Below are 19398 nucleotides of genomic sequence, written 5' to 3' on the forward strand. Positions count from 1 at the left end.
CTCCAACGCATCATCACCATTGTGATGTCACCCCTTGATTAAAATGTAAGTTGGGAAGTCTACCACTAACTGAAACTTACATGCCTAATTTTTGTAGCACATGGTCACAGGTGGTATGTACGTATTCTAATTATCTTCTAATTAATTCTGAAATTGTTATTAAGCAAATTTAACAAATGTATGCATGTAAGAATGGTATAATAAATTACATTTACAGTAAGACAATGTATATGCTTTCACTGTCTGTGATAAACTTTGTTTCTCTTTTGTAATGGTCATCTGGGGTGCCACCAGGGATTTTTGAAAAGATATGAAAAGATATTACATTGGGCCCCAATGAAAAAAAAATCTAATGTCAGTCATGGACCCTTAGGATCATCCTAGCTAATTTAAAAAAGAAATTCTTATTCTGCTTCACTTCACTTTCAGACCTCAATCCAATTAACTAAAGTAATTTTCCAAAAATGAATATTTTTCACAGAGATAATTGGGAGAGAAGAGGTTTTATACCAAGGTTTGAATAGAATAAAAAAGCCCTGGTTTTTCCAGATGACCTCTAATGACTCCAGTGACTCCGATGTTCAGCCAGACAGCAGTCAGCAAATACCACGTCTCTCATGTAACAACATCTAATAGTGACACGGCGACCCTGAAAGGATACGTAGTGGTGGAGGGTGAGAAGGAGAGAAAAGGAAAGAGAACGGCAAACCCAAAGAGGTGGTCATGATTTAGATAGGGATGTGTGTGTGTGTGTGTGTGTGTGTGTGTGTGTGTGTGTGTGTGTGAGAGAGAGAGAGAGAGAGAGAGAGAGAGAAAGAGAGAGAGAGAGAGAGAGAGTGAGAGAGAGAGAGGAGCTCATTTGAATGATGTTTGATCTATAGGGATGATTTATTATGGAGTGTGTGTCCTCCACATGCTGATAACGGTAGACGTTTGGTGTCTGTCTACAGTTTTGCCAGAGCACTGACAGCAGTGCATTTTATTCCTCCAGTCCTAATAAGATGGGGAATTAACTGGACATGAACTGCACCTCAGTTGTATGTCAGTCCAAAGTGTCCATATTAAAACTTACATATCATACATATCATACACACAAACCACTGAAACACGAAGATACAAGAGAGCACCCAAAGCAATCTCTTACAGCATTTTATTAAAAATAAGTTGCAATAAATCATAGCTGTTTCTCTCTGTATTTAGGCATTTCATCAGCCTGTTTACCACATGATGACCTAGAATTTACCAATGTGTTAGGGAAGGTTGAAAATAAAGGACTATTTTAAATATGGCTTGCTTTATTATCTTGACACTCATTTCAAAGTTGATATGTTTACTCTTGGGTTGTTAGAATACAGATTATTACAGTGATAGAACTAGGTCATGACTTTTACATCGTGAATAGGTCTGCTTTTGAAAACTGAATTTCTATAATATGTATAAAATATAAACAGGCAATATATGTGCATGAGAGTAATGTTTTAATTGCTTATTAACAAATTAAACATGCATGCATACTGAACAGATCATTTAAACACAGTTCAAGAAGATGATGATGATGAACATGAAGAAGAATGCTTGGCCTCCAATAATTAGCTGGGGGTTTCTTCATCTTATTCATGCTTGCACTCTTGGCTGACAGGCTAAGAAAGGAAATTAAATCATCCAGAATCAGTTTGAATTAGTATCAGATATGATCCTACTGTGAAGTGATGGGTTTATGTGTGTTCATATGAATCCATCGACAGACTTCTCAGAACTAATGAGAACCAGTAGGATGAATCATTGTTTTAACAGCAGTAAACAAAGGATCCAGGCCAAGATTCATGCATGAACCACGTGTTTCCAAAAACACTGAAAAGTTGGGCAGTGCCAAATCATGAAGGAACCACACAGTTTCCCCAATCAAGATGGAGTCCTGGTCGAATAAGCTCTCTTTCCCATATAAGCAACATTTTCAGTGGTTCATGAACAACGGTGTGAACCAGGACATAGCAGGTGAGAGGGTTGTTGTGTCATGTCATTGTGTAGTACGGTACATCCAGACTACACAACCCATGGCACTGAGCAGTACCAATGGGAGACTGGGTAGACCAGTATGGATATACTGTGGCACTAAATACATATTATCAGTACCAGTGGGACTTGTTGCCTTAGTCATTGGAGAGACCAGGGTGGATTTTATAGGTTAGGAGGTGGCTGTTTTGGGGTGTTGCAGCAGGTAAATATATAGGGATATTAATGATAATACTGGCATGATTAATGTGTGTACTGTTGGTGTAGTGGGGAAAAGGCCGTGTTGAACTGGTGGCACTGAGAATGCATTAACAGTGTCAGTGGGGCTGGCTTACAGACTAGGTCACCAGGACAGCTAATGTTGCATTTCCATTTAAAGAGGTGCCTGCAGCTGGTCTTAAAAGTGAGCTAGTGGGTCTTCTGGAGCTGTTGTGGGCTTAATTCAGTGTAACACCAACGGAGCGATGTGGCTTCCTGACGAGCTTATCATGTGATGTTTAGTATGAAGTGACTAGACTCTATGGGAAGCTCCAATGGTCTGGCACAAGATTTCTGACATCTTATGCTGTGTATAATTACTACTACACTAAATAAAAGTGATTACACCATGCAGTTTCCTGCATGCTTGGTGTACTTTAACTATGAATTGTACCTCCATTCATAATATACTTTTAATTACAGATCTCAGCGTTGATCAAAATCACAGACAGAATCAGATTTAATGGTCTAGGTACACTCGTCTTGGTAAAACTTGTTGTTACATAAAATATAGAAAAAGAATGTAATGCAATCACTTGACAGCATAATGATGTACTTAAACAAATACATACATAAAATAAACATGAATCAAACATATCGTGCAGATAATAAACAATAGACAAAAGACATAAGCAGTAACATTTGGCGAATAACAAAAATGTAAAAAATGTTTTTGTGTAAGTTAGTCCATTTTACCCAGCTGAAGTTTGAACTGATATAGGAGATATATAACATCTGAGCAATAATCTGCCATGACAGGGAGAAGGCATACCTCATCAAATAAACACACTGGTTAGTTGAAATGCATAGTGAACATGATATTTTATGTTTAGATGATATTTGTGCAGACAGGTTCTGCCATCTAGTGGTGCTTGGTGTCACTACAATTACAATTACAGAGCTCCACACTAGATATTCTCCCTGCGGAAATTTGCTCCAACCGTAATCCAGCACACGTGATTCAGCTAACCAAAACCCTCAGAAACATTTGTTGTACTGGAACTAAAGTCTGCATGGTAGCAAATCTCCGGAGCAGGAGCTGTCCTTAATGGAGAGGAGCCAGGACTGAAGTGTCAAAGACACGAAAGCAATGACTGACTAACACAAAGAAAACAGAAACCAGTGCAGTGCAGTACATGTTTGCACTTTTATAGTCACTGAGTATAAACAATCCCAGAAAATGAGGAAAACCCTTTCTGTCTTCAATATCAAAACTGTTATTATAAATAAACGATTCACTGTGAATTTCTGGCAAAGCATAATTGACTTTTCTTTTTGGCACTGTAATTGTATGCTATTTTTCTTTCCTCACATGTTAAGATTGCATTTTCAGTTCCACTGCACTAAAGTCTACAGACACAACTCGCTCACTCAAGTGCAAATGGAGGAAAACTCCCTCTGTAGCAGTTGTGTGAGTCCGGTGAGGATCGGATCATTACGCTAAAAGGAGCCTGTTCCTGTAGCTGCACTGAATGACTGAATGACTTAGAAAGAACAGCACAGAACACACAATGTCCGGAGCCCAGTGCAGAAAGCAGGAAGACTATTAGAAGGGAAGATAGCATAACACCTGCTGGACAGAGTATTAGAGCCTCAAAAATTGTTCAGATCTTTTTCAGCTTCTAGAGACCTCACACTACACACAATGACAATGTCACAGAGGCACACACACACACACACACACACACACACACACACACACACACACACACACACACACACACACAGGAGAGAGAGAGAGAGAGAGAGAGAGAGAGAGAGAGAGAGAGAGAGAGAGAGAGACACACACACACACACACACACACACACAAAAGGTAATTTCTTTTCTGGTCTGAAGTGCTACTGATATATTAGTGTAGATCCCTAAAGCTTCTATGCACCACAGTAGGAGTTAATATGACCTACCTTGAAAGGGCTGTCTGCCAAGACAGTCGGCTACGGGTGAGAAGACCCTCACACATCTTGTTATGAAGCACCGCGCGTCCTCGTCACCAGTCAGCCCCCGTCATGCACAACATCCATTCAGAGTTGACATGTTCAAAGGCTCGTTTTGTCTTACACGTTGGTATGCTTCAAACGGGTTACTTATAGGGTTTAGGGAGCTTATTACGTGTTATGTAGTGTATCCTTGACTGTTTACGGGACACTTTTCGTGTGTAAAAACTTTTACTTTGATCTGTGCAGAAAGTACCTGAAGTGTTGCAAACAGACCGTCCATGTTCACAGAGGGCATGACTTCTCAACCTCCCGCCATCATCCCGTCGCCATGGATATAAGGTGGCAACAAGTCCTGGACGAGGCAGAGTCGACTCTGGCCAGCTGATGACATGTTTACTTCTGTTATTTTCGCAATTGTAGATCTGTGATGTCCATGTTCACGTTTCCCTGTGTCATTTTTTTATTCAGGGTTCTTATGATGACATAAATATCTTTAAAATCTTACTTTATTTTAAGGAATTGGCGGACTTCGGAACTTTAATGGGAGAAAAAAATCTTTGTAAGTATAGACATAAATCGTGACCGTCAAACATGACATGGCTTGCTAATTGCGATACTAATATCACGAGGGACTACATTTTTCAGGTATCACGGTTAGGCTGTTACATTTTACACTTTAATCAAATATGAGGTCAATGTGTTAAATAATCTGACATAACTATAATGTTTCGGTTTAACATTGCTGTTATTCAAGAGTGTACATGCTACTTTGTAACGGGTTTTAAATATATTGCGTAAGTAAAGTTGCGGGGGACGCGTCAGTGCGCAAGTTCCACGTCGGAACCGCACTGCACGCGCACCGCACGCGCACCGCATGCGCTACCTTTTCCTGAGCATAGATCCTCCTCAGCACCGAACAGCAGAACTGCGAGAAATGACAAACTGACACACTGACAAGAGATGACAAACAGAACCCAATTTTAAAACCGGTTTTGCTTTGCTTGAATATAGATTTGAATATTGTTCAGGAAGAGCATAGGGGAGAGTGTAATAACTTATGTTATAACTTAATCTATAAATAATAAATCATTTATTTACAAGTTTAAGTATATTTGTATGGCTCTTAACAGGACAAGAATCGTCAAGAGGGTAAATCTTCTCGAAATCTTCTGCTGTGAATCCTACCAGCCTCAGTCCTAACACTGAAGGAAGGGACTTTCAGAACCTGATCACTTTAGAACATTATTTTTAGGTAAGTATAGTTATTGTACTGTAATAAAACAAATACATTTAATTATGTACAAATAAATTATGTATTGAATTCAGTACTAGTCAAAAGTGTGAATATATCAGAATTTATGCATCTTTTCTTTTACCTTGCCTTTTTTCTTCCAAGGTAAATATGAATATAGGGAAAGTTGATATATCTTTAATTAATATATATATATATTTTATTATTTAACTTTTTTTTCATCTGCCCTCAACATGTTTTTATTTGTATATCTTTACCATTCAACTAAAATGTAAAAGAGTATCTTGAACTCTAACTTACTGTACTGGCTAGGATATATTTGTATATGACAATGCTCTTTTGTAGGTATATCTGGATAAATGTCAAAAAATAAAGGTATACAGTATAATAATGCATGCAACAAACAAGTTTTTGTTCTTCACTCATCTTTTAATCAGTTTGTCAAGGTTATTAAGTAATGCTTTTATATGTGTATGATGCAGGCTATAGTGATCGATGATGTCTTATAATGGAACAATCAAAGCAGACGGCCTGTCATCAAACAGCATGTGTAATGAAAGCAGAAGCAAAGGAGATGTGGCAGTCACTTCTTCTATTGTAACTATGACAGTGGGCATTGTCTCCAACATGCTGGCTCTCTTCATCCTTCTCAAAGCCTACCGCCGATTCCGTTTCAAGTCCAAAGCTTCCTTCTTACTGTTTGCAAGTGGCCTGGTGGTGACTGACTTCCTGGGACACCTTATTAATGGCTCCCTGGCACTCTATGTGTATGCCTCAAACAAAGACTGGGAGAGTTTTGACCCCAAGCAAGTTCTTTGTGGCTTCTTTGGTGTGTGCATGGCTTTCTTTGGTCTGAGTCCCCTCCTGCTTGGATGTGTTATGGCTGTGGAGCGCTGTGTTGGGATAACTCAACCGCTTTTCCATTCAACTGCTTGGACGTCCCGCCACATGACTAGCCTGTTGGCGTCCACTTGGCTCCTGGCTCTGCTGGTGGCTCTGCTGCCTGTGGTGGTCTGGAGGCCGTACCAGGTGCAGGGCACCCGAAGCTGGTGCTTCTTTCGCATGGCGGGGGCTCGTGATTGGTTAGATGTTCTTCTCCCCATGATCTTCTCTGGGTTGGGACTGCTAGCTCTTCTTATCTCATTTGTGTGCAACACCGTGACTGGATTCACCCTCCTGTGGTCTACACTGCGTCGGCATCGTGATGACTATCATCGCCATCGCAAAAGCTCGCTCCATTTCGAGATGATCTGCCAGCTCCTTGCAATCATGATGGTATCATGTGTGTGCTGGGGCCCATTTCTGGTAAGACTTCTTTATGTGGTACTTATACTGTATTAGCGATTTCTCTGTGAAACAAATGTAATGAAATATCACCTAAAAATTCTCTACTTTTGTGCATACACTAAACATTCCTATGTGTTGTTGCATCGTTTGATTTGGTCTCAGGTTACAATCATTATCCTGAGCCTCCAGGAGCAAGAACAAGACACATATGGCTACCTGCTGCTGACCGTGCGACTGGCCACATGGAACCAGATTCTTGACCCATGGGTGTACATTCTTCTGCGCAAGGCGGTCTTGAGGAGACTCTACCTACTGGTGCAGCAGTGCCATAGTCCTTTCCCCAAACACACCTTTGGGTGGCGGTTTAGTGTACTGGGGAGTTCCGTGGAGACCAGCACCACCGCCAGCAGCAGAACAGATTGCATCTGCTTGGATCGAATATTCCTGCCAGGCACACTTATGAGACCCATAGCACAACTCCCCTGAGCAGGATAGGGTGATCTAGTAAAGAGAGAGCCATGGATGAAGCTGGCTCCGGCTCCCAGATTGGCACTTTTGAGAAGCTTATGAAAGTCATGACTGATTGTGCATGCATTAAAATTAATCCCCGATTAAGGCTTCAGAATTAAGCAGATGTGTGTCATATTTGTCAAGCATGCCATTTATACAGACTTACTTCAAACTCTGTGTTTTACAGATCGTTTGATTGCTGCAATGTCTCTGGTTCTGGACTATGAACATGCACCATGTGTTTGGATAGTGCTATTAAAAATGTTGTTTATCATGTGTTTAGGTTAAGACTAAGCTTCAACTCTTCCTCTCATGAAAAAAGAAAGTACAGCAATTTTACACTTTTTAAATAGCTTCTTTATGCAGGTTTTATAGTATGGCCTGCTTTAAGTTTGACTCCATTACTTAAAGCTACATAACACTTATTCTGGCATGCCTACATGTATAAAATTGTCAGTGGATTTATATGCTTTATAAACATCAGAAGAAAATAAGCTTGAGCGTGTATCAGTCAGTAGGCATATTTTTGTTTGCAGTGTTCCTGTATGTGCTGAAAGGTTTGATTATAATGTTATCACATTATTTATTTATTTTTAATATTTATATGATACACTTTTTAATGTTGGATTTCTAACTTGTGCTGGGAAAAAAAAAGTGTCTTATAAAGTTGTGTTGCAGTTCCAATCCCTACCAGCAGCAGTAGTATGTACCTGTAGGCTCGTAAAATAAATGTGACGTAACGTGTGTCGTCATTTCCGTCTTCTTCCTCCGCCGCATGCTTTTTCTGACCAGCTGTGGGTAGCAGGTTTGTATTTATTATTTAACCCGAGAACGCTTCGGTGTTTGTCAGAACAGGTTATCCCACTGATTACACCTTTTGTACATCTTTATTTTCCGTAGATCAAGATGTCACGTGCCGTTTTTAATTTTGTGTTGACACTGCGGGTTGTCATCCTATGTAGCTGCCTAGCTAGCACAACTAGTTAGCTCGTCAGCTAAGTTAACTACCATGGTTACTGATGGCTAATAAGTTAGCCACCTAGTTAGCTAGCTAGCTCATTCGGTCGTGTTCACTTGGGGAAAATATTTTACATATGACGTTTTTCAGCTCGTTTCGTCCGTTTTGGGTGTATTGGTACTAGTCTAGAGGTGTACTGCATGGTTCGAGCAGGCTAGGCGTGCTCTACAACGGCTGGTACCGCTCCGTGCTGCATTTGTAGCCCGCTAGCAGGCTCGCCGCTGCCCGGCCATTGTGTTGGAGGTCCGTAAGCGGGCGGTTCGGTCCGTAAGCGGGCGGTTCGGTCCGTAAGCGGGCGGTTCGGTCCGTAAGCGGGCGGTGCGGTCCGTAAGCGGGCGGTTCGTACTTCGCAGGTTTCCCGTGTTACTGATTTAACGCGAGCGAGCCTGCGATAGTTGGTTTGGTATTATTGAAACCCACAGTTTTTATTCCACTTCTCCTAGTGGCTGTAAAAAGCAACATAATTACACCATGTAATGGCACAGATACCATAATACTCGTGTTACTGCCAAATGATTATAATATTTTAATATATTGTATATATATATATGTATATATGTATTATATTGTGTGTGTATATATAGAACTGTTTTGTAATGCAGAAGGATGTTCAGGTGTGATGGGAACGGGCAGGAGGGTAGTTAGTTAGGGTTTAGTGTTTGGGCAGGAGGGTAGTTAGGGTTTAGTGTTTGGGCAGGAGGGTAGTTAGGGTTTAGTGTTTGGGCAGGAGGGTAGTTAGGGTTTAGTGTTTGGGCAGGAGGGTAGTTAGGGTTTAGTGTTTGGGCAGGAGGGTAGTTAGGGTTTAGTGTTCGGGCAGGAGGGTAGTTAGGGTTTAGTGTTTGGGCAGGAGGGTAGTTAGGGTTTAGTGTTTGGGCAGGAGGGTAGTTAGGGTTTAGTGTTTGGGCTTGAGGCGTCAACTGGGCTAACTAATGTAAAGAAAACTGTCACTAGTTATGCGTTTGCTTAGATGTCGGACATGGTTGTTTTTATGTGCTATCAAAATCTGAAATAACTCATGCCGAGTGCTTCTATGTGTTAGTTCTTTGGTAGAGTGAACTAGCCATCATTACAACTAAAATTTCTGGTCATGTAATGTTTTTATTATATGCAGCTTTAGCTGCTAATAGTAAATCTCAGATTGTTTTGTAATATGAAACTGCAGCAAAACCATTTACTTTTACAGAAGACAACATGAATCAAGAGAAACTGGCAAAACTTCAAGCCCAAGTGCGGATAGGGGGCAAGGTAACAAACTTCCATAAAAGGTTTAATAGAAATCCCATGGATTCACCAGATATGTGGCTATTTGGTTGGACATTGGTGCTTCGCTCTAAAACCCACCGTTATTACAGCTACCTCTCCCAACTGTCACATCTACAGTTTAACTGTCTTATTTTCGTCAGGGCACAGCACGTAGAAAGAAGAAGGTCGTTCACAGAACAGCAACAGCTGATGACAAAAAACTTCAGAGTTCATTAAAGAAGCTCGCTGTTAATAACATTGCTGGCATCGAGGAGGTACAGCACTAGTGTTTGTTGCTTGCTTCATTGCTGTCAAACCCCTGATAACCCTTTTGATTAACTTCTAAGACTTCTGCTGCTTAGCACGATTTATCTTGTCTGTAATTTGGTTGCCCGTCCTGTAGGTGAACATGATAAAGGATGACGGGACCGTGATCCACTTCAACAACCCCAAAGTGCAGGCGTCTTTGTCCGCCAACACGTTCGCCATCACGGGCCACGCAGAGACCAAGCAGCTGACGGAGATGCTCCCGGGCATTCTCAGCCAGCTCGGTGCAGACAGCCTCACGAGTCTGCGTAAGCTCGCTGAACAGTTCCCCAGACAAGGTGAGTTGCTGGGGGACACTGTGCAGGGGGGATGTGTGATAGAAGGACTTTAAACCACTTAAGTGAGTAATCTTTGGCTTCTTGCTCCCTTTAATTTGAAGTTCTCGACAACAAAGCTCCGAAAACAGAAGACATTGACGAAGAGGATGATGATGTCCCGGGTATGAAATTTTAGTTTTTTTCCTTTTGTATAGTTGTGCAAGAATTTGAATTTGAATTTCTTGACACACTTTCTCTGCTTTCCTCAGATCTCGTAGAGAACTTTGATGAAGCATCGAAGAATGAGGCAAACTGATTGCAGATGACATCAAAATTTGAGCTGCTCTTCGGAAGATGCTATGTTGCAGTATTTTTAAATTAGATAAGACATATCATTTCAACACTATCCAGCAAATCAGAGACTTTTGTATTCAAAATTGGCGGTCTGCCCAGATGATAATCCTCATCAGCCTGTCTCTTGCACTTAAAAAGATGCTATGGCTTATTGTTTTGGATGAATACCACTACCAATCTTGATCATGATTTGTGTGGTTATGGAAAATTAGTCTTAATTATTTTTGTCAACAAAACAATAAATAACATACACCTTTTTTAATATAGTTTTGTGGTTTCTGTAGCTGCAGATTTGGTATCAACACAGTAGCACATAAGTGATAGGACTGCATATCACCTGTAAGGGTACAGATGAGCGAGTTTTATTTTAAACCAAAAAAGTTGAAATGTTAAAATTATAGATGGAGGATATTGCATACTAACTAAAATGGTAAATTAATGGTAAAACTGGCAAGACTATTTTAATTTCACATTACCAACGCTTGAAGAAACTCAGTAATGTAGTTACTGTATATGTATTGACTTTCTTGAATTAAATAATTAAAGATGTCATTCGGGCAGTGTGGTTCTGTATTTGATTTGCGTTCCTGCACTGCTTTGGCGAGCCCTCACAAAACGTTTTATGGTATTTGGACGCCGCTGAGTCACCTTCCAGTAGGACATAATTCAAAGTATAGTCCTGAGTAGTTTGAGAGTGCAGTCTCCGCACATATGCACCGTGAAGCCGTTCAGCCGACCTCTGAAATCAGCGAGGTGAGGTGCAATTCAGTACTTCTCAATTAAATTAACATTTATTTAGGTCGGTAGTCTGCTCGGTCATATGTTATTGACGGTAATGCTAATAAAGCCGTTAGAAAGCATGGTGAGTGTCGCTCCTGCAGGAACCGTAATTCTGTGGGATTACCACGGCTCGGTTCAGGGGTACCGGGCAGGCGACTGTCGCATTGCTGCAGTCGCTGTGCGTCGTCGTACTCGCGGATACAGTTTGCCTGCGGTGAAATTGTGTTTCATTCTTTTGGCCCGTTTAAAGTAATTACGTCGGAGGACATTTTTTTGCCAGTTTAAAGTAATGTAAATCGGAAGACGTTTTGCCGCGGAATAAAACTACAAATGGTTGACACGCAGCTCTAGCCGGTGAGGACATTTCGAATAGTAGCTGTCGGGTAAAGACGTACCGAGAACATCTGAACATGGACTGAACACCGTCTCGAAATGGCACGTACGTGTGTGTAGACTTCGGGTTCCGAGCAACCCGACATGCGGATGGGCTCGTCGCCGTAGAACTGCTGACAGACCGGTGAAGGGGGCTGTGCGAGGTGACGGGGGTAAATACGTTGGGGGGCTACCTGCTTTATTCACGATACAAAAGCGGTTCTGTGAGGCCGTGTAATGATTAACCAGGTATCCTTCGGACCTAAGCGTTAAAACATTCAATAATTGTAGGGAGTGAGTGGGCTATTACATTTATGATGATTTCAGCTTCAGAAGAAGGTAATAACGGCGCCAGGCTAACTCAGCATGTTTTGAAAGGCAAGGGGGGTAAAGCACTACTGAAGAATCCTTTACATCAACGCAAATCTGCGTGAAAATGTCTACGTGCGCTCGGAGTACATTGTTTCTGGTAAAGTTTTGCAGAGTATGTCTAAATGAGGCTTTCTCCCCATATTCTCACTTACTGTCTTCACCTTCACAGGCAGAAGAACAGCTATGAGACATCCACCTGGCTCAAGGGGAGCGGCTTCTTACTCACTGTTGGAAATCACTGTGTCCTCAGACCATGACTGACTCTGCTGATTGGGGGCCCAAACCCAAAGCTCTGCGTGACGTAATGCAGAGCTAAAGCATGTTGAGTGGCTTCCCAAAGCCTGCGTGAGTCCTGCGGAGAGAATGAGGCAGGCGGTGAGCGCTACTCTCTCAGTATGGGGGGAAAGGCGCTTCGGTTACTCTACTCTGAACGATTCCAGGGAGGCACTGCTTGACGAGGGCTGGCTCATGCCGGGGCTGAAGGAGAACTCCGTCATAGAGGAGAAGGAGGTGGCAGACAGTGAGCAGGAGCAGCACGACACCGCGGTGGCACGTTCCCCACCCACACCCGAGGACGCCCGGCGTGTGCCACAGACACGGGGCGAAGGGGCCCAGCCGGAGGCCGCCACGCGGTCCTCTCCGCGCACACCCGAGTCACCTTCAGCCCGTGGCGTTCATTCAACAAACGGGCCTGGCCCTGAGGGCGGAGCCTCAGACAGGAGACGGGTCTCTCTGGGTGCTCCACCCATGCAGTGCTGCAGCTCCTTGGGCTCAACAGCCCCACTGTGGGTGCCTGATTCCCACGCTCCAGCGTGTATGAAGTGTGGCTCCCGGTTCTCCTTCACCAGGAGGCGGCACCATTGCAGAGCCTGTGGGAAGGTAAGGCATCGCAAAAAAGCCATGCACGAAAGGGCAACTAATTCAATAGTCATATGTAGGAATGACCTGTGGTGGGTTAGTGTCCAGAGGTTGGTTATCGTACGCCCCCAGCAGGGTCTGTTACATTGTGCATGTATGTTTTGTGCAATCTGCAGGTGTTCTGCGTGGTGTGCTGTGACCTGAGGTTCAGGTTAAGTCACCTGGGTGGAAAAGAGGGTCGTGTGTGTGTCACCTGCCACTCTACTCTGATGAACAGTGGGTATTTGATGGAACGCTATTACCTTCGCCATCATGCGGATGTAAACACGGGTTGGTTGTTCCTGACGGTGTCTTGCCTTGTGATCTTTACACGCTCTTCTGTCATTTCTCCTCTTGTGCATCTGTGTGTTTCCCATTTCAAAGGGACCCTTCGCAAAGAACAAAAGAAAGTATGGTTTGCAGACAGTGTTCTACCCAGAAATGAGGTTTCAAGTACTAACACTTCTCCAACCCACGGAGATTCATCCCAGACACACACTCCTACAGCAGCTCACGTAGAGTCAACCCACCTGTCTGTGAGCTTTTCTTTTGTTATACTTTTTGTATAATTTTGAATGCAGGAGATTCTATATCCACCATCAGTATTGTTCCCTAAGCTATTTTGTCATTAAATATCACAGCGAGCTGGTAAGAGTTGAAATGTTCTAGTTAACATGGCTGATATGTAGGCCTCTCTTCGCTTTACTGCAGGAGAAGATAAACTCTCCTTGCTTGGAAAGAGAGGAAGTGGTGAGCAGCCCCAAACGAAACGCAGCCAAGCCCCTGCCACACCACGGTCTTCCCCCCATCCTCACCTCTACAGGGGTTAAAGGAGGTATAAACATGTCCTCTACAACCTGGATGTTTCGCTTCAGTCGTTGCAGTCCAGGTTTTTCAAGAACGTCCTCAGTGTTCTCAGATTTCTGCACGCCGAGTGTCACGGAGGGCTGAGATCTGATGACGATGCATTGGTGTTGCGTAGATTACACCGTGGAGGAGAAACGGACGGAGTCCTCGCTGCTGGAGGAGCTGGAGCAGGGCCTGACGGAGCCGCTGGTGTTCGTCCTCAACGCCAACCTTCTGGCAATGGTGAAGATTGTCAGCTGTATGTTTACCGCTGCCTCCCTCTGATATTCCGGGACTGAATGCAGTGGTTAGAGCATGTGGAATGGAAAGAGAAGACTCGGGTGGTGTGTTGTGATGTGGGTGTAGTCTGTGTGAACGTGTGGGTTATTATTGCTTTTTAAATATAATTGTGTTCTGTGCACATGCATGAAGGTGTTGTGTTTACCGGATGCCATCAGGAGGTGTGTGTGTGTGTGTGTGTGTGTGTGTGTGTGTACGTACTCCTGCAGATATGAATCGGAGGTGCTGGTGTGTGATGTCTAAGGGCATGCATGCTGTGGGTCAGCCAGAGGTGGTCGTGCTGCTGCAGTGCTTGCCTGAAGAGAAAAGGTTCCCCACAGACATCTTCAGCCACTTCATCCAAATCTACTGGGATGCACAGACAGGTTAGACTGCACAAAGGTCCTGCCTTGACCGGAAGGGCCGATTCTGCCGTTCGGGAGCTAAATTTTTTCGGTGTCTTCTCTCGGCTGCTGCTCTCAGCAGGAAAGCTGTTGAACCACCTCAGCCACTCGTCAGCGGGGCGCGGTTTCCTGGGCGGCAGCGAGCACGCCGGTTTCCTCTACGTGCGGCCCACGTTCCAGTCGCTGGATGGGCTCCCCCTCCCACCGCAGCCCTTTCTGTTCGGCCTGCTGATCCTCCGGGCCGAGCTGCCGTGGGCCCGCGCTTTCCCCCTGCGACTTCTGCTGCGCCTGGGTGCCGAGTACCGATGTAAGAGCCCCAGTGTAGGCCCGTGTTTCTAAACCCAGAACCGTAGTCCTGACCCCAGCTTCCAAAAAAAAAAGCTGTGTTATGTGAAGCCTACATTTCATTGCTTGGTACTGAGCAATGACCATAAATGGTACCAAAAATGTCTCCTCTCTCCTGCAGTCTATCCCTGTCCGCTGTTCAGCGTGCGCTTCAGAGAGCCTCTCTTTGGCCAGATCCGCAACAGCATCATGAGACTGCTGGTGGTGAGGCCGCCATGTTTGTCTCTGCCTCGTTCCGTCTGCGTTATCTCACAGTGCCTGCACCTCTTGGTTGGATGATGACAACATGATTTTCTGTTCCGGCTTGATTCTCAGGATTTCCGTTATTACCGTTACACGTTGCCGGTGGTGACTGGGATGATGGTGGATTTGGAAGCGAGGAGCACGTACATTAAGATCCCCAAGACCCGCCACGCTGAGGTAACAGGAAACGTTACCCCTCTGATACATTCCTCATTAATGCCATCCAATACCTTCAGAACAGTAAGATGTGGTTACAGATAATAAAGGCCTGTCCCAGAATGCACCTCATACTGCAGCACCAGTGGAGTTTCCGGTGAAGTCCATCCTCCTTTCGTTCCCATAGCTCCTGAAGGCCCTCAACAGGTCGATTGAGAGGGTGCTTGCTATGGCCGCCTGCTTTAACGAGCGTGCAGACTCGCACCTGATCTGTGTACAGACTGCAGACGGAGAATACCAGACACAGGCAATCAGCATTCACAGCCAGCCACGGAGAGGTGACGACACACACACTCACCATCCTGTGTTGTTGCTGTGTGATATGCCTATATCTAAATATACACTTCTGATAATCAAAAGGAGATACTTATTCCTCTTTAATGCCATTTTTTTAAAGCATGTTCCTCATACCTGAATGTGTGTGAATGTCCCTCAGGTTGACGGAGCTTTTCTCACCATTTTGTTCTCACGAACTGTTAAATGCACTACCCCACTGTCTAATGCTCCAGACTTATTAAAGAACAAGAGCACACAGAGATAAAACACATACCGGCAGCCTGGGGAGCATTTTACACATGCTTACTCACGACTAACCCAAGTAGTATTACCTTCACTTACCCCACAGAGTGCGGGAGAAAGCTACAGGTTAGAATTTAATGTGCTCAGGAGTAGTATTCATTAAGTCTCCACCAGGGGGTGCTAAAGGATGTTTTAAAATGCCCTTTAAAAAATCGGACTTTTAAATTAAAATGAATGTATCTTCTTTTTTTAGTCACCGGCTCCTGCTTTTTCGTGTTTAGTGGATCTCTGAAAGCATCTTCGGGATATCTGGCCAAGTCCAGCATTGTTGAAGGTGCCCTATTAAATTCTTTGTTTGAGTATTTTATTGTTATGGCGTGTCTGTAATATGTTAAATGATCTAGGCAAACAGGTATGTGTATTGCTGAGGTTTGCATTGAATAGCCGAGAGGGAGTGGGTGGGAAGCAGCGTTTCGAAAGGCGTGTAAGGAGGAATATGGAAAACCAGAAGCTGGTGTACTTTTCAAGTCTAAAGCAAATGGACAGTGAACAGTGTTGGTGATGGTTTTGGTTAAGCCCTCCAGCACAATGGATATCCAAACACTACAAGATTATGATTTTGAAATGTCAGTACTAATTTGTGGGAATTTACTACTACATCGGAATCACATCTCACTTGATTTCCCTCTTAGTAGAAGCATAATGAATTGGGCAGTTGGCTAAGCAGCTCTCATTAGAACATTAATGATAATAATTAAAGAGCATACATGGCATTTGTATGTCTTGCTGTGTGGTCACTCAACATGAGGAGTCTTGTATTGGACATGATGTGGCAGTTCTAGTTAAATGAGCCATTAGGAGGCCAAACATTCTGGTACACAGGATAACCTTCTGGTTTACAGAAGACCAAAATAGTGAATTTCCAAAGAATAGATGTTGATATTGAACATACTGAGGACATTGTCCAGAATATGCAGCAAATATGTCTCTAAAGATTACACTACCCTAACCCAGAAGATGTACTTAAAAAAACAGTTAAATTAGAACTGGAGGGTGGTTACAGCTTGGTTTAACAAGGTCCTTATGTGTAGATGATTCTTTTACATAAGAGTGATCCAGGAGCAGTGCATGGAGCGGAGGTTCGTTAGCTAAAGACCTGACGCAGTAGCAGGGCTGGGTGGCAGGTGTCTGCTGCGGCTTCTAGAACTTTCTGACTTTCAGGGCTGCAAACCACAACACAACCCGCTGAGATGAACAGAAATGGAAAGTGACTGATTTCCAGGCCTGGCAGAGTCCCAACAGGAGGGAAGATAGCCAGCCAGCGTCTGGTGATATCTGTGGGACTGCAGGGCTTTTGTTTACAATAAAGGTTCATTTGCACCGAATGCTTATGGTCCCCTGAAATGAGGACACCAAATACAATACAGAGGGAAATACCTTTGAAATCCACTCTGCACTTGTTGTCAGTGTACTGGTGTACAGAGCAAACATGACCAAAATATCTCTCCAATAATGTAAATGCTGAGCTGTGTATTTGTGCATGCTGTGGTCTTGGGAATATACTTGTTCTTTTCAGATGGTTTAATGGTGCAAATAACCATGGAAACCATGATGGATCTACGGCGAGCTCTCCGGGACATGACAGACTTCACCCTCACGTGTGGGAAACTCCACCAGGCAGACAGACAGGAGTATGTGCATATTCGGTGGCAGGACGAAGAGCCCTGCTTCAATAAGGGGTGAGACACCTCACCAAGACCTGAGCTTGTGGGGTTTTAAAACTCATTAATAATTAAATGATTTGTGTCAATGCAGAGGTCGATGAACTACAGGTGTTTCCATGTGCCGTGATGTCATTTTATTTCTTTGGGATGCCTCCATCTGTCTGTACTCTCATTGGATTTAGCATAATCAGCCCCATTGATGGGAAATCTATGGAATCGATTACTTGTGTCAAGACATACCAGCGGTTAGAGTATCGAGCCAATGGCAAGGTCATCCGTTGGACAGAGGTAGGGACTTACACAGGTACACACACACATGCAAAGAAACTAACGGTACCTACAAGTTGTTATCTGTAGTTCTGTAGTAAATAAACTGTCATTGACCCTTTGGGACTCCACAGGTGTTCTTCCTTCAGAGAGAGAAGCCGTCCAACGCTCCCAGCCGAGATCCCAACCAGAAGCGTCTGACTGAACGGCTGGCACGGGCATTTTGCTTGACCCTGTGCCAGTCTCTGGGCCTGCTCAAGGAGGACGGCATGTCCAAACTAGGCCTGCGGGTCACGCTGGACGGACAGAAGGTGAGTGCGCACGGGAGAACACCGACGCATAAACGCGTCGAGAGCGCGGGCGGTCAGAAAAACGGCTTCACTGGGCCGAGACGGACCGTTTCAGGCTCGGTGACGTCACGCAGCCCCTTTGAGCTGCTTGTTCTGTTCGGTTTCAGACGGAGTTCCTGGCAGGCAGCAACGGGCAGAGACTGCCGGAGCACTACCAGGACAGCCTGAAGAAGGCCTTAATGGCCGTCGTGCAGGGCACCTCCCAGCACCACGAGCACACGTCTCTGCAGCTGGAGCTCATCTTCTACATCCTGGAGGACATATCATAGAGAACGGCGCTGGAGACTCCAGCCATACTACCGTCCGCCCACACATCCGCAGCTGGAGGACACGGAGGGGACGCACTGCGCTACAGGGGACGAGGTCCCCCGCATTCAACCCCAACGCCCGTCTCTTTCGTAAATCTGTAGCAGATTTACACCGGCAGCCTTCATGTAGTGTTATATTATCTCCACAACGGTCTCCAGCCCTTCTACAGATCTTCAAGATCTAGGTAGAGGGTTATGCTGATGGACTTGTTCTAGACTGAACCGCGCTGTTGACATCTGTGACATCCACTTTCCACCAGCAGTAATAGCTCCGCAGAAACATAGCGTTATCTATACTTCATGTTTTAGGATGCCATACGCAGTCTTTGACATGGACTAGATGTGTACGCCATTGGCTTTGGCATTAAAATTAAAATGCATGTTACACACCACACGCTGAGAAACAGATGACGATCAAAGGAACCAGAAAACAATGAATGCTGAATGAATGTCTTAAGTAGCATGACTTAAAACTGGAGGGATTTCGGCATTTTGGCATTCAGTCTTTTGAGGTCAGAGCTCATAGTGTAGTTCTTGTGGAGTGTATTAGTCTCAGATGCTGGACTGGTGATATACGGATACTCTCCTTGTGTGTCACTATACAAACACAATTCACCTCTGTAGCTGTTCAAACACCAGGCTTGGTGGGTGTGGCATGACCTTTACCCTACATTCCCATGCACTACAAAAAAAAAAGAGGAAACAAAAATTATGATTTTTTTTTCCAACTTCAACGATACAGACTATATCTCTCTTTCTGAATGCACCCACTGAATTGACCTTCAGGTCCTTATTACCCTCACACACACACACAGTGTAGGATGCTGATGTGCCAGCTGCACATTATAATCTCGGTGGGCCTTTTCATTCGCAGGAGAAAGGAGGTCTTGTATACATCCTCCATGCTCTGCATAACTGAGATTACAGGAGGACACTCACACACTTACTGACACAATGGCAGAGTGCTTCTCTGATTCAGACTAACAGTTCAGTGTGCACGGCCCCAGAGGAACTACACAC

General features: G+C 44.1%; 3 protein-coding genes across 10 annotated transcripts; all 3 read left to right on the plus strand.

The window, feature by feature from the left end:
- The first annotated feature begins 1930 nt into the window (after window positions 1-1930).
- ptgfr (prostaglandin F receptor (FP)) lies at window positions 1931-7973 on the plus strand. Of its 2 annotated transcripts, XM_077024702.1 has the most exons (6): window positions 1931-1995; window positions 4456-4548; window positions 4726-4768; window positions 5340-5461; window positions 5944-6766; window positions 6911-7973. In XM_077024702.1, the coding sequence occupies exons 5-6, from the start codon at window positions 5957-5959 to the stop codon at window positions 7232-7234; spliced, it is 1134 nt and encodes a 377-aa protein (XP_076880817.1). In that variant the 5' UTR covers window positions 1931-1995; window positions 4456-4548; window positions 4726-4768; window positions 5340-5461; window positions 5944-5956; the 3' UTR covers window positions 7235-7973. The 2 variants fall into 2 exon arrangements, with proteins under 2 accessions (XP_076880817.1, XP_076880818.1); XM_077024703.1 differs by lacking the exon at window positions 1931-1995 and having other exon boundaries at window positions 4416-4548.
- btf3l4 (basic transcription factor 3-like 4) lies at window positions 7969-10713 on the plus strand. Of its 2 annotated transcripts, none has more exons than XM_077024713.1 (6): window positions 7969-8063; window positions 9460-9521; window positions 9680-9793; window positions 9922-10123; window positions 10225-10284; window positions 10372-10713. In XM_077024713.1, exons 2-6 carry the CDS (start codon window positions 9468-9470, stop codon window positions 10416-10418), a joined length of 477 nt encoding a protein of 158 aa, XP_076880828.1. In that variant the 5' UTR covers window positions 7969-8063; window positions 9460-9467; the 3' UTR covers window positions 10419-10713. The 2 variants fall into 2 exon arrangements, with proteins under 2 accessions (XP_076880828.1, XP_076880829.1); XM_077024714.1 differs by having other exon boundaries at window positions 8018-8052.
- Window positions 10714-10859: 146 nt separating this feature from the next.
- On the plus strand, window positions 10860-19112 carry zfyve9b (zinc finger, FYVE domain containing 9b). 6 transcript variants are annotated; one of them, XM_077024696.1, is made up of 16 exons: window positions 10860-11209; window positions 12150-12859; window positions 13015-13168; window positions 13262-13413; window positions 13589-13712; window positions 13860-13982; window positions 14233-14388; window positions 14486-14713; window positions 14873-14955; window positions 15067-15171; window positions 15338-15488; window positions 15983-16063; window positions 17306-17468; window positions 17636-17741; window positions 17855-18031; window positions 18178-19112. In XM_077024696.1, exons 2-16 carry the CDS (start codon window positions 12344-12346, stop codon window positions 18337-18339), a joined length of 2481 nt encoding a protein of 826 aa, XP_076880811.1. In that variant the 5' UTR covers window positions 10860-11209; window positions 12150-12343; the 3' UTR covers window positions 18340-19112. The 6 variants fall into 6 exon arrangements, with proteins under 6 accessions (XP_076880811.1, XP_076880815.1, XP_076880816.1 ...); XM_077024700.1 differs by having other exon boundaries at window positions 14489-14713; XM_077024701.1 differs by having other exon boundaries at window positions 13015-13114.
- Window positions 19113-19398: the final 286 nt, after the last annotated feature.

This window comes from Brachyhypopomus gauderio, chromosome 12 (genome assembly GCF_052324685.1).
Source record: "Brachyhypopomus gauderio isolate BG-103 chromosome 12, BGAUD_0.2, whole genome shotgun sequence".
Taxonomy (NCBI): domain Eukaryota; kingdom Metazoa; phylum Chordata; class Actinopteri; order Gymnotiformes; family Hypopomidae; genus Brachyhypopomus; species Brachyhypopomus gauderio.